Source organism: Xiphias gladius, chromosome 1 (assembly GCF_016859285.1).
Source record: "Xiphias gladius isolate SHS-SW01 ecotype Sanya breed wild chromosome 1, ASM1685928v1, whole genome shotgun sequence".
NCBI lineage: Eukaryota > Metazoa > Chordata > Actinopteri > Istiophoriformes > Xiphiidae > Xiphias > Xiphias gladius.
This window is the reverse complement of record NC_053400.1, coordinates 15,929,071-15,944,311: the sequence shown is the minus strand read 5'-3', so window position 1 is coordinate 15,944,311 and position 15,241 is coordinate 15,929,071. Positions and strand designations below refer to the sequence as shown.

The 15,241-nt window shown below is 38.0% G+C and overlaps 1 protein-coding gene across 1 annotated transcript in view; it reads right to left on the bottom strand.

The window, feature by feature from the left end:
* LOC120789161 (CUB and sushi domain-containing protein 1-like) overlaps positions 1 to 15,241 on the bottom strand; it is a 298,034-nt gene that overhangs the window by 153,103 nt on the left and 129,690 nt on the right. Inside the window, exons 8-9 of the mRNA XM_040125711.1 lie at positions 12,896 to 13,020; positions 3,451 to 3,572 (exon numbers count right to left, since the gene is read on the bottom strand). Coding sequence (XP_039981645.1) covers positions 3,451 to 3,572; positions 12,896 to 13,020 — 247 coding nt within the window. The remainder of the gene's footprint in view (positions 1 to 3,450; positions 3,573 to 12,895; positions 13,021 to 15,241) is intronic.

The following is a 15,241-nucleotide window of genomic DNA, read 5'->3' as shown; positions in this document are numbered from 1 at the left end:
TTCAAAACATTATCCTTAAAATTTCAACATTTATAAAGAACATTGTCCAGGTCGATGGTTTTGGTTGTTACCTTCTCAATGAGGACAGCAATGTGTTGAGTGCAGGATCTGTACTTAAAGAGCACACAGCCTTGACACAAAAAATTACAGTTGTAATCCTACTAAATGCCACCTGGTTTAAAGCACATCATCATTGGCAAAAGGACCAATGGCTAGCTCACCACTCTGATTTTCATATAACATTTTGTATTTGCCTAAAAAGACTCACAGACACACACACACCATCAGTGTTTAAATCTAATGATTTGTATGAACTTCAAATAATAATAACTTCATAATTTATGGTAAAGCATCACGCAATGCTGGATCATTCCACTAAGTGGTTGAATGAGGAGAATTACACATTATCTATCATCTCAATAGCATTTTCAAAAAGAAAATTAGCAAGGCAACACAGTTGGTAATTGTTCAACATATTAGAAGGGTGACAGCACTGATATATTCTATTAGTATGTTGTGAGTTTTGTGTCATAAAGCATATTGATGCCTTAGCCATGTGGAATTATTCTATTCAACTTAGTCTTTAACCGTTTCTATCCTCTTGTTTGTCTTTGTCCTCTCTCCGTGTATGTAGATAGTGACATTCGGCAAATGCCAGCAGCTTTAGTAGCTGATAATCAGTCATTATAGAACATTTTTAAAGTGCTCTCAAACCTGAAGCATTTTTAACACACACACATGCACACATGCACACACAGACACAGACACAGACACAGTTACACGCTTAGGCAGTCCACAGAACAGATGAAATCCATTCCATCTGTCATAAGCTAAGGCTATGTGAATCTATTATACTCTATTGTATTGCATTCTATTTTAAACCCCAAGCAACACCCAAGCACGCACGACAGAAGGTTGGCTTTCTGTCTGTCACCCGACACCAACCAGAATCACTAATAATATGGTGTCATTATAAAACTTTTACAAATGCAGCCATGTGCGCTAATTCATTTAGCCTATACAGTAGTTGTGATTTCTTGCGAGACATTTAAAATAAATTAATCTGTGATATGTTGGTTTGATATAACCTCCAAAGTGCAAACCTCTCTCAAAATACAAAGTCATTAGCGTCTCACAGCTACGTTCATGAGTGAATCTATACAGAAACACACTTGGGTGAAACTTTGTCATAGCTTGACACAAGCTGTTGGTCATCTTATGTTGCCATTCCTCTCAAGGTCAGAGAGAACCAGAGGTGAGAACAAAAAGCTAATTCCTCCATCCAAAGCCATAGATCTTTAGAGAAAAATTCAATGTGACATGTCAAGTACCTGCTTGGACATTCGGTCCTTTTCACTCTTCCTGATGCTCGCTTTTTAGATGTGAAGTAGCAGGCTGAATATTCAGCCCCATTTTTCTCCTCTATGTTCGCCTCTCTCTTTTTTGCAGTAGTTTTCAATGAGTTCAATGCTATCTTGCTCTCTTTTCGCTCTTCCCTTTCTCTCTACTCTCACCATTTTCAAACTTAACATTTTAGACAAATCAAAGTGAAAGGGGAGAGAAGATGATAGAAGGAGAAAGATGTGAAGAGAGCAGTGCAGGGCAGAGTAGATGAGTAGAGAGGCGAGGAGAGAAAAGTAGAGAATAAAGAACCGAGATGTTGGGAGAAACTATCAGGCAAGGTGGGGGTTAAGGGGGAAAGAAAAGGAAAAGAGTGGAGATAAAGAGTACTGGAGCAGGGAAAAGGGAGTAGAAGTGGAGACAAGATACACAGTTTGTCATAAGTTTTAGAACTCCTCAGTCTTTCTGTTATTTAAATGTACATAATTCAATGTTTCAGTGTTTCTGAAATTAAGGAATAGAACAAACAAACAAATTGAAGATTTTAAAAAAACAAGAAATCATGGAATCTTCTTATTGAACTAAATATAATCAAAATGTTTGACTCATCCACTAGCTGAACACGCTCATGGCGCTCATCCTACAGTGGAAATCAAACATTGTTCAGGAAGTCTGATGTTTTGGGTCATTATCTTGCTGTAGGATGAACCCCTGACCAACCAGTCTGTCTTCCCTCGTTACTTGCCTGTTTCTCAGCATTCTGACAGCAATATACAGTTCTACTTCCTGCAGAACAGTATTGTCCTAATAATGCATCAGAGGGTGTAGTAAGACAGTTTGTTCTAGCACTGCCTTTCTACATTCAGAGGGTTTGTAAGTAACCATCAAAAATTGGCTCACCTGTAGGAACTGTTTGCATTAACTTTCAAGACTTCATTTACTTCAATTGCTGCTGGAGAGATGTAGGTTAACTTCTTAATCCCCGAAAAAGGCCTGTTTTCTATGAAATTTACATGATTCCTCAGTTTTTGGTGACTTAAACCTTTTTTTTTTTTTTACCTCTACTGCTTACCTCTGTACCATTTAAGGTTATTCAATGGACTTGAACTGCATAGATTTCAAGAAAACATTTTGACCAGTAATGTATGTGACAACACATGAGGAGAAGATGATACCACAAAAGAATCAGTAGACAGAGAAACTTGAGATGTTGTACTGCAGATATATTAATTTTTCATGTCTATACAACAGTGACTCAAAAACAAATTGGCCTTCACAGAATCGGGGAGGTGTGGTTACAATGAGCTCAGAAATAGAAACAGAATCCAGTCAGCAAGCAGGAAAAAAAAGGAAGCCTGAAACGACAGTCCTTCAACTGTCTCAACACTGGACCACATAAGAGAATATGTGTGCATGCTGTTCCATAGTTTCTAGTCTGGATTATAACTTTTTTACTGCAAGTCATGCTCTCGTTTTTGCCTTTCTTTTCTCTCTCCGCAGCATTTTTAAATTTCTATTTACCACAGGAAGGCTGTGCATGCATTCAGATTTTTCAGCTGTGTCTATACATAAATAACACATTCTGAATATCCATTTTTTGTGTCTACTCCATGTCTTCAATAGACATAGAAAAGATCATTTTCAGACAGGTGTCCATTCTCCTGCGGAGGCAAATTCATCTCATAATATCTTCATCACAATGTTGACATCTTAGCTATTTTAAATGACTACCAGTATAAGTTTTTGAAAGTCAGTGCTAAGGCCAATATTTTAAACCCTATGTTGGCAATACTGAACATTACTGATGAATGAAATTAAAAAGTGGACAACACAGACTAGGTCAATATTTCACATAAAAAAACAGCTCAATACTCTTCAAAAACTGGCAACAAAATTGGTAGAACAATGCTTTGTAGACTTAAACCAAAGGTGATTCACCTCAGAGGTCACGCACCAGTATGTTAAGATCACTACATTAGACTATACAATGTGATGTTAACAGATTGCACAATTAGAAGCTTTATTTTCACCATGTCAGATTATAGCGATTGTTGAATTGAAATTCCTGGTGAAAAGAAAGGGGGAATAAAATACTGAAAATGAGCTCACCTTCCCAGAGTCCATTGCAGTGATGACCCATACACAGTGTGCGTTGTTCTCATATTGAACAGGGTAGTTAGGAGAAGTTATCACCCCTCTGGGCCCCCTTAGATTACTGCCACAGGTACGAGCTACAGAAGAGGACAGCAAAAGAAAGACAGGGCGACAAAGGGTTTCAAAAAGAATTTATAAATTGATCACAATTATGCTCGCAGATTGCAAATGGCTTATTACCTTTGGAAGATAAAAGACTTGAAAGAGAGTGTGGTAGTGACAGAGAAAACGGCAAGTTACCTGAGACTGCAGTGTTCAATACAATAAAAACCGAAACTGTGGTAAGTGGAGATTAAATTTGGGCAGTTTGGTGAACCTACATAAATTTGTCTTGGTGGCATATTTTTGAGGGAAAAAAAATTTAAAACCAGAACTACCACCTTGTGGTTCTATGCGTCCGCCAACCAGTCAAGTTGCAGTTTACATCCATGTCTGTGCAAACCCATATATTAAATCCAGTGAAGACCTTGAAGGAATTTAATAAAAGGTATTATAAGGTATTTTGTCATATGATTTTGTTATGGCCAAAAACACGTTTTTTCGTGAGTTCACAGTGACTTTGACCTATGACCATCAAATTCTGCTAAGTGGTCGTTTGTGACAGATGTAATGAAATTCCCTCCAGGCGTTCCTGATATATCATGGCTGTCACTGGCACAGAGGCATAAAGATCAATGCAACCCTTAGAAAATTAAAGAATGTTTGCCTATTTTAGATTTTTTTGCAATCAAATCAATCAAATTCCTTTTCCACTTCTTCCTTTCACAGGAGAGAGTATTTCCCACAAACACCAACGGCTGGTAAGATTAAACTTATTACTTACTCCACCTAGCCACCTCGGTTCTTAGTTCTAATCAATTGCCAAAGTACAACAGCTTCAATTTTGATAAACTCAGTGATTCTTCAACTTATTTATTATTTATACAGGTTCAACAAACTTCACTGAAAAACTGATGTTTGTTGTTGATGTTACTTTCATTGCAGTAATAACTCTGCAGTGATGTGTTCATTCACATATGTCAAAGATAAAACACTTCTCTCTACTAGTCGGCTATCATTCTGCTGTGCTCCAAAAAAAATCTCATTGCGTCGCCGAAGTTTGCCAAAAAGCACCTTGACACTCCACAGTGTTACTGGGAAAATGTTTTGGGGACTGAAAAAACAGGTTGAATTGTTTGGTAAGAACGTGTAACACTAAATATAGTGTAAAAGGGTGCTACATGCCAACACTGAACATGAACATGAACATTTATCAAGTCTGTCTTTCTTATCAAAAGGAAATTATGTGGGGTTTTTTTTTAATCATTAGGGACTTGTTTCCATAATTGGGTTGATCATCCCTCTCAGTTATGATAATGCTATAAATTAAAATTGTAACTTCAGAGCTCTGCAAAAGCATTCACCTCCTTTAACGTCCATACAAAAAAGGTCAATTCGTTATCCTGCCCAATACCTGCAAAATTTCGGAATTCCTTCACAACTGAAATATACACTCACTGGCCACTTTATTAGGTACACCTGTACAAACTAATGCAATCCAAAATAACAGCTTTGCTGTGAATTCTACTTTTACAAAGCTTATAATTTTTCAGCTTTTGTTGACACTCTCAGAAAGGATCAGAAAGGTAAAAACACTTTTTGTTTATTACTTTTGTACTTCAGTGCATATTAATGAAAGGTGTTTCTGCCCCCCTCATTTATGTAAATGAGGTGGACAAAATATTGGAAACACCTAGTAAATATATATATATATATATATATATAGAGAGAGAGAGAGAGAGAGAGAGAGAGTTTGTTAAATATTTTTGAAAACATTTTTGCAGTTGCCTCATGCATTCTAACATAAAGCCATCTGGTACACCTGCTGCTGGTGCACTCATGGGTTGAATCCATGGGTAGGGACAAATGACCTATACAGTCTTTTAGGTTGGAGGACTTGGTTGAATTGGCCAGTAAAACGACATCATGAATGAAAGTGCCGAACACCAGAACTACAAAAGTAAGACAATGGTTGTTTAAAAAATTATAATTGCCATTATGTATTTACCAAAAGAGTGTTTAAAATTGCAATATTCTAACAATGTAAAATTTTAAGAGCCACATGCTGTATATTCATGCTGCAGGGGGCGGGGGAGAATAATGTATTATTTTAAGAAGTGGGTCCAACTGAACCAAAAAGGACATATCATGAGCTCCACAAATCTAGCTTTTACAGGAGTGCTGCCTTTCAGAAACCTTTTGTATTGGATACAAACATTAAAATTCATACCTTGGTATATGCACAAAACCTAGAGCCTGCACAATGGAAAAAAGTACTTTTGGCTGTGGTTTGAAGATTTGTCTTTCATCCCTTTTCCTACATCTATTTATTTGTGTGTTGGTGACAGCAAAAGGCTTTTAAGCAACAATGTTTCATCGTTCACCTCATCACGTTTGCTGCCGAACTTCTACCAAATTTTGGCCATCAGGTCAGTCAGTTTAAGCAAACACTATTTCCCCATGATGCTCAAATAGAACTAGATGTCACAATGACCCCAAAAAATAAAGAATAGCAAATTCAAGAGCTACAAAAATGATTAAGTCAAATGTAATAGCTGCCTCATTTGGGGATCCATGTACATTATGTCTGCACTAAATTTCATAGTAACCCATCCAATAGCTGTTAGGATTAGGGGCCATTTCGTTATGGCTCATCAGACCAACAGACTGACCAGCTGACATGCTGCTGCAGTAACAGGGCTAAAAATGGTAAAAACATGACTTAGCCATTTTTAAAAAGGTATGTTCCAGGCAAAGATGTTGATTTTTTTTAGACACTTGCCCCCAAATTCTCCTCCTCTGCTGCACAAACTTTAAGTACCTTTGCTCCTCAAGAGCTTGCAGATCCCTGTTATCAACATCATTTTTCATAACATTCTTCCTAGTGCTCTATTTTATCCATATTGATTTTGTCCTGTGTCAAAGTCACGATAATATTTCTTGCCTTCGGTACCTCATAAAGTCACCCATGTGTTATTGCCTAAAGGGATATTTGGCACAAAAAAAAAAAGTGTATTGAGTCAGAAGTCCTCTTAAAAATCCCTTTCTCAAGCACAGTAATATTAAAGGGCATAACTGACATTCAGTCAGTTTAAGTCAATAAGCACTGTCACACTGTGGAGAAAGTTTTACCTGATCATATATTTGCCCTTTATCTATCATAATAATTTAGCTGGAAGAGATCACTGCCATTAGAGGAAGAGAAGGACAATGACACAAGAGCAAAAGCATACTAGACAAGAGATGATATGAGAAAAATATAAGAATAACACAGACTAATAGAGAGGGCGAGGAGTTAAAAAACTGAATAAAACGTATGGAAATAATAAAGTAAAGAAGTTTGTAAATACAGACAGGTTTTGAGACCATGTGGAGAGACATGAGGGGGAGGGGTCACAAAGATATGGGAAGAAACTCTAAAAAAGATAACAATGTGTGAAAGGAAAAGAAAAGAAACTGAAGGAGGAAGGGCAAGAGGCAAGACAGAGACAAAGACAGAAAATACCAGGAGAGAAATGGAGAGAGAGGAGGACCTGAGATAACTGATCTGCTTGTTAGTTAGAAAAGAGAGCTAAAAAAACACTGATACACACAGGTACACACACACACACACACACACACACACACACACACACACACACACACACACACACACACACACACACACACACACACACACACACACATACACACGGACACACAGAAACACATTATTGGCGATTCATCCTAGAGACCAGCTTCTAATTAACAGTAAAGTCTCAGTGGGGAATGAAAGAGGCTCATGGGTTTGAATCCCAGGACGGTGATCAAACCAGATAACACCATGCACCAGAGCTACACTAGGCCTATAGGAATTTCTAACATCTACCTGCCTACTTGTTTGTGTGTAACAGCCTATTGATCCTCTTCTCTTTTAAATCTTTCTCTTTCAATTCCTTTCTCTCTCCATTTTTCTCTGTGTATTCATCCTTCTTTCTAATTACAAATATTTATGTGGAAAATATCAAAAGACATAAATCAATGTCAAAAACATTTCCTTCAATGTACCGTTTCCAGCTGTTGCTATGTTGTACAATGTTGTGTCATGCTGAAAATTCACCCATTGAATTATGATTTTCCCCTGAAATGTATCATTGTGTATTTTCAAAGTAAGAAAAATAAGTTGTTTCACAATTTAAAAATATCACACATATTATCTATGTCTGTTTCTTCTACCACTTTATTGAAAGAATATGAAATGTAATTCATATTTAAGAAAATGTTCAAATGCAATACCAACTGTCTGTATTGTTGCATAATTCAAATGGAAATATTCTACCATCGATGTATTGTGTATCATTTTATACATATTTTTTGCTAGTTTTTCATAACATATCATTTAAAGTACAGTTGAGTTTCAACATTGTTTTCTTTTACACCACATGTGTTTGAAATGATAAATCTACAGGTGAGTCCAGTTGGGCTGAAGCGCTTAAAGCCATTTACATTGTGTGAACCAATTTGAACCAATTTAAGGAAAATAGGCATGAGACATGGAAGATGACACTGAAAAAAAAAAGGTTACCAACATAAGGATGCTTGCTAACAACACTGATAAGCACTAGTACGTGCTACGCCCATTTTCCAGTTCATTATTACACCTAGCTAAAACTAATGCGGCAGCCTTGTACTAAGTCCTCCCTTCATGAAAATTATAATGTTCAGGTTTTGTTGAAACTGTTTTAGAGAGGTGTTGATTAAACTGTATAATCGGCTTTGAGACTGCAGTCTGCGCTACTGTTGTATTGCCTTATACTGATAGGTGTTTCTGTATTATTTTCTATAATACAGAAACACCCCTCTGTGGGATGTAGTACTTGCTAAACGCTCAACTATGTTAGATAATGTTTTCTATTTGCTGTTTTTCACTGGACAGGTAGTGTATAGTTTTGGTAGCAACAGCTGTCGACAGGAGTTGATTGCTGCGATCAGCCTCAAAAAAGTAAATGGGTGCTTTAGTCACAAATTCAAAAAGAGGCTAGGAAGCTGCATAGAACTGAAGTTCTACTCTACTGAAAGTTGAATGATAACATTTAGGCACTGAGAGCAATCCTTTTAAATGTATATACAGTAGATTCACTTCATTCAGTGGCTACAAAGAATGTGTACAAGAAGCGATTTATCCAAAAGACAACTGCCTTGCACAAATTTTTAAGAATTGTTCATTTGAACCCTTTTTTTCTAGAGGTGTTTTGTTTAAATTTTGTGTAAATTGTGTGGTTTTGTATTACTTGGAGTATTTATGCTGTCAGTGGGATATTTTAATGAACTGACAGATGGATCAACATTCCAGTCTTGTGGACTATAAAGTACTGTTCTATTCTATTAGATTCTATTTTATTATATTCTGCTAGAAACTTATCATGAGTTTTTTTTTCTTCTTTCACTACCTAAAAATTGCATCAAAAAAGTAAAACAATCATTCGCTCAAGGTCACCTGACTGAAACAAAATGTATAATTATTCCAAGAGAATATGTACAATAAAAAAAACAACAACTTTATTTCAGATAAGCTTTGCATGTTAGCTAATAATATTAACTTCACTTTTTAACTCCTCGCCCTCTCTATTAGTCTGTGTTATTCTTATATTTTTCTCATATCATCTCTTGTCTAGTATGCTTTTGCTCTTGGGTCATTGTCCTTCTCTTCCTCTAATGGCAGTGATCTCTTCCAGCTAAATTATTATGATAGATAAGGGCAAATATATGATCAGGTAAAACTTTCTCCACAGTGTGACAGTGAAATAATATTCACATGTCCTTCCATCTTTTTAACTATCTCACTCTCCCTCCATCTCTACTGCCTCCTCCTGACAACGGTAGCCAGTATCATGAAGTCAGGCAGGTTCCTGCAGTCACAGACAGGCATATAGACAAAAAGCAGGCGCACGGACACACACACAACCACACACACACACATACACTATAATACAATGTGACAGGGACCCTACAGTATGTGTCTGAATACAGGCACTGCCTGTCCATCAAACACACACATACAGCTTAAGGCAAATACTGCTGCAGCCATGTGTTGTGTGACATTGTCCTTTGGACACTTGCTGTGTCAGTTTAAGTGTGTGTATGTGCACGCGCACTTGAATGTGCGTGCTAGCTGTCTGCCTTTTCATTGTGGAGCAATAAACCCAATAGGGTATTGTCAGTAAATGTGGGCAGTGAGAGCCCCTGCATCATTGCTCTGCCTCTCACATCTTTATTTATTTAGTCACTCACCCAGTCAGTCATGAAATGAATCGTGATTTTAACACATCAACAAACAGCAAATTTAAGTGATAGTATTATTATGTTTCCATGGTACCATACTTTTAGAACCTCTGCATTAGCATTTACCAAAAATGTAACATAACCACCTACGTCTTCAAACATTTCAGTCAATACCTCTGTGATATAAGTTGTTCACATTTCCAAATGATTTACAAATGGGAATCAGGGTGGCATTAGATTGTCCAGGCATATGTTGTCATTTTCAGTTGACATACTAGCTACGGTAGTGGTTGATATTTCTGAAAGTCGACAACTTACAACTTTTGAGACCATTTGTCTTGCTCTGGCACACGAAGATCCAGATAATTCTGCCCACAAAACTCACGATGATTTAGTCTTTTTTCCAGCCAGGAAAACATTCATGAAAGGGTGCAAAATTAGATTTATTCAAATCACTGAAAAAAAAAGATTTAGACAGTGAGTGGAGGCCTGGAACCAGGCTAAAGTATTGTAGCAATAAAAAGGATATGAAAAATCTCAGCAGTTAAACTGTGAAAAGGATCAGAATTATTTAATATCACTAAAGTCAAAATTCTAAAAATGCATATATTATTATGTTTCGTTTTATCGATTAGTTTTGCATGGGATTTGCATGGCCTGGCTCTTAGCTATGTTCAGAACTTTTCTTCTTGCCCAAGCAGAAGAGGAGGAGCTTAGACAGTAGCGTTTTGACTGTCTAAGTGACCAAGCTAATGACTGAAGGTGAACATGTTTTTTTGCCTTCAGGATTTTGTGGCTTTGCAACAACAGCCTGAAGATCAAAGGCAGCACTAAGTACCATGTTTTAAAGGATACGTTTGGCTTTGTTTTATCTTATTATCATTATCAACAAATCCCCTGAAGAAACCAAAACTAACAATGAATTTATCTTACTTACAAGTACTATCTCTGAAGCCACAGCATTACTAAGCTAAAGCCTTCCTGCCATATCACTCTACTGCCATCCAAGAACTATTAAGAACACAGATATGCCCTGAAACGTAGGGCATATTTTTTTCAACCCTTGCACCTCTGGGGTGATAATAGTTGGTAAAGTGGGTCATCAGGGTTGATTGCTCAACTCATAGCTCTTCCTAACAGCATGCAGAAGTGTCCTTGAGCATAACTCTGAATCCCAGATAAGGTCAGCACCCCACCTGGCAGCTTCATCACCATCCTTGTATGATTGTGTATATGAATATGGCACATTGAAAAGCTCTTTGCTGTGTAGCGCTGAAAACCTTTATTTTAGTGTGTCAAATACAGAGTGGGGTCCAAAACTAGTCAATACATTTCTTTTTTGCATTTGTTTAGAATATGATAATATTTTTTTCATACAAATGATAATATCAGCTTAGCAATTTGAGTCAAAAGTTGAAGCTTTGAAAAATGAACATGGATTTCAGAGTATCTTAGTATTTGGTATGTCCCCCTTTTGCTTTAAAACAGCATGCAGTCAAGCTGGCAGGGACTCCAGAAGTTTGTGCAAAACCTAATGACCCGTGTTATCCGGACATGATATGACCATGTTCCAGAGAGCTTTTTGTGATGTCACAAAATGCTTGGCTTTCTCAGCTTTGAAGTGCCCCAATACATGTTTAGTGGGGTGGAGGTCAAGTGACTGTGGAGGAAAGTCCATGACAGTCAGGACTCCTTGGTCTTCTTTGGTCTTCAAGTGGTTCTTGCAAAGCTTTGAGTTGTGTTTGCTGTAATTTTTCCTGCTGCAGTACGAATTCTTCTCCACAAAGATGCAAACCAGAGGGTGTAGCATTTCTCTGAAAAACTGAGTGGTACTTCTCCAGGGTCAGAGTGTAGTCAATTCAGTGCAGGCGTCCAACTCCAGAGTAGGCACCATATTCCCCGATCGGTTTGTTACACTGTGATATAATTCTCTCTCCTGTTAGTCTCCTTACATACACCCTTCTGTTTCTGCCATAAATCTCAGACTGAGAATCATCAGTAAATAGTATTTTTTCCCAGTCATCGACTGTGAAATGCTGGTATTTCTTGGCCCACCCCAAGCTTTTGGCCTTGTTTCTCCTCAAGAGAAGTGGTTTAGAAACTGCTACTCCTCCTATGAGACCACTACAAGACCGTCTTTTGACATTACTTTTACTGACTGGAGTCTTGTGTTCTTTATTTAGAAAATTCTGTATCTGTGATGAAGTTGCTTTTCTATCTCTCAGGGAACTAAACTCGATGTATTGATTTTCTAATGGTGTGGTCATTTTTGGTCTGCCTGATTGTGCGTGGGATACAACTGATCCAGTATCTGCAAAGCGTTTTAGAGTTCCATGCACTACACCCTTAGAAACCTTTAGTTTAGCCATGTTTTGACGCTGAGAGAGCCCCTCTTTGTTTAGAATAACAATTTGATTTCTGACACTTTTGCTTAGTTTTGATGCCAGTCAATGCTAATTAGTAAGCAATGAAAACTTGAGGTACAGCTTTATTTATTACAGGTGAATACTGGCTGCAAGGTTAGAACGGACCTCGTCTGAGTAGATCAAATCTACCTGAGTGATATCTGAGAGCACGCTTCAATAGAAGGGATACGACTCAAGGAAATCTGACTTTTACAAAGGAGTTAAGTTGGTCAATGCCCCAGATTTGCTTAAATTTGACGGCTGACCTAGAAATAGCGCAGAATCTTAAATATTTCGTCTTCATTTGACATGACATAACTTCTAGTGTTTTTAAATGTTTCTCAATCCTCAAACTTTCTGATTATTTCCAGGTTTACGTAAAATATTCAGACTTTTGGAACTCACTGTAAGTCTGTTATTTGTCTCATTTTTCTAATGTGTGAAGCAGTTGTTATCAAAAGATGCTACATAAACATTCGCATGCCAGCAAATCAGTAAAAATCAGTACAAGTTCAAACAAAAATAGACTTGATGCACCATTGATACAAAGCAGCAAATATACACTGTACGACGTGTCCTCATGCTCAAGTCAGTAGACATGAAAACATTGTGTAAAGCAGCTTCATTTCAGCTGTGAAGCATGCGCACCTAAGGAGACTAAACTAGTTTCAGTGGGAATGACGGGTGAAACTTACTTCTGCAGATGGGTCTGTGGTCACTCCAGGCAGCCAGTGTGTCAGTGACTCGTTGACAGGTGATACTTTTAGATCCTTGCAGTACATAGCTGTCATCACAACTGAATTGGACACTGGAGCCAACTCTAGTTAAGGAGACACAACAGTAATAACGCTTGTCAATAGTAATAATAGTAACTTTGATTCTGCCTCTGACGGCTTCACAAAGGAGACATTGTGATACTTGTAGAAAGTTCTCACATTATTTCTAGTATTACAGGAGAACTGGACACTTCCAGGGGATAATTGTCAAAATAACGTATGAATGATCGTCACGATATTAATGATGCAGTGGCTTTTAGGTCCCTATGGAAGACAACCGTCATCACAAATCATCCAATTAGGATCTATAATTCTTTTCTTTCTGTAAGACAATTTTGCCATTGAGTCTTTTTCCACTAATGCCTTTTCCCCGTTTTCTGCTTTTTTTGTTCTCTTCTGCTCTCTTTTCTCCACTCGTCATGCCCTCTCTCCGTTTTTTCTCATCACTTGTTCTGATCATCCTTTTTTCTCATTCTCTCCAACAGCCTGCTGTGTAACACGTGAGAGGGCTATTCAGCCATCTAAGTGGAAGTCTGCATGGTGCCTTGTCGTTAAAGCTTAATGCCTCCTCCCTGCTGAGACACACCACAGTCTACCACCTGGCCAAACATTCACTATGTAGGGTTCTGGTTATTCAGTGGCCTCACCCTGTTATTAAACACTGTAGACTTGTACAGCCTGGCCAAATCGCTCTGTTGGTGCCTTTGTCACAGAGAGTTGGGTCATTCGCTTTACAGTTTGTGCCTCTTTGGTGATGCCGATGACACTGAAAATTCCCTTAAATCCAGCCTCACGCTGTGAAATTTACAGTTACAGGAAAGAAAACTTTGTTGTTAGTGTTATTTCCTTGAAAAGCACCAAGCCGTTCCGTGACAATTGTATATGGAGTTGTCTCTGGATCAAAACTGCCATGACAAACTAAGTTACAGCCATCTGGCACATCTGCAGTGAAAACTCTTTAGTTGTCTCTGCAGCTACGTTTCCTCTCCATTTCTCCTGTTTTACTTCATCACACTACAATTCTGTTCCGGCTCCTGCATCTTGGTGCTTTGAAATGATTAGATACAAACCTGTAACACGCACAAAGCACATCCATGCCACCATGCATGCAAACAAACACACAAACACATACACATCTGGAGGTAATGACCTCTCGCTAACTCAGACAACGCCACTTCTGGTCTTGCAGAGTTTATGCAGTCATAGTTGCCAATGGTAAAGAGCTGCACAAGGAGCTGGAAATAAAAACATGATTATCATTTAAAAGTTTTTTGGCCTGAAAATAGTTGCAGAAAAAGGTAAAAATGAATTGCCTCCCTTGATTCTCTCATAATCATAAGTGAATCATAAGAACAATTTAGCTGCCACTGATGCTAAGTGGATGAGTCGTATCAAGAGGTGATTATTTTATAATTGCTCACTCCTGATTAAATAAAATGAGGTCTCCCATTCTACTGATTAGATGACAGACACCATGGAATGAATCATTTAGTAATCCCTGTGTCCACCAAGTCCTTGTTAATTAGCCAAGATCCTACTTCTGAAACATTCCTTGGCATTCTCTGTGTATACTCTACCTCCTACATGAGTAAGGACCCTTGTAAACCCAACGTGAACTGGTAAATACTGATGGTTAACAGTTTGTCTCTGGGCAGAAGTTCCACTGAAGATGGTTATAAATGACTGTAAACACACAGTGAATTATCCATAATTACAGTTTTAGACCTGCAGTTCTGGACTGAAAGTTACAGGCCAACCTACAACACTTGCGGGAAAATTAAGTAACACCCGCTGATGTAGATATGTTCGCCAGCTACAGGCAAAGGCAGTAATAAATGCTGCAATTTTGACAATTGTGCCACCTGTGGGAAACAGCTCCCCCCTTTGGACAATTTAAAAGACTGCATTTGTGAATTTTTGAGTTTGTTACAAGCCAGTTACATAAGCCTCTTCACAGATAAAAAGCCAGTGCTGTAACAACTGATCCCCTACTGACAGAAATTATTTATGATGATGTATGAATCACAAAACACTTCAGTCTCCATGAAAACGATGGAGAGCTTTGGTAAGGATGTTGCATGCTCATTGGACCAATTCTGGGACCAGAACAGATTGGCTCTCACTCTCAGCCTGCATGTTAGATGATGCCCATGAGTGAAGAAGAGAGAGAGGCAACTAAAACGCATTGTGGTTTCTGAAGAAATACTGTAACTTATCTGAACTGGGCCCTGAAGTCACAATGTCTGTAACCTCAAGATAATCTGG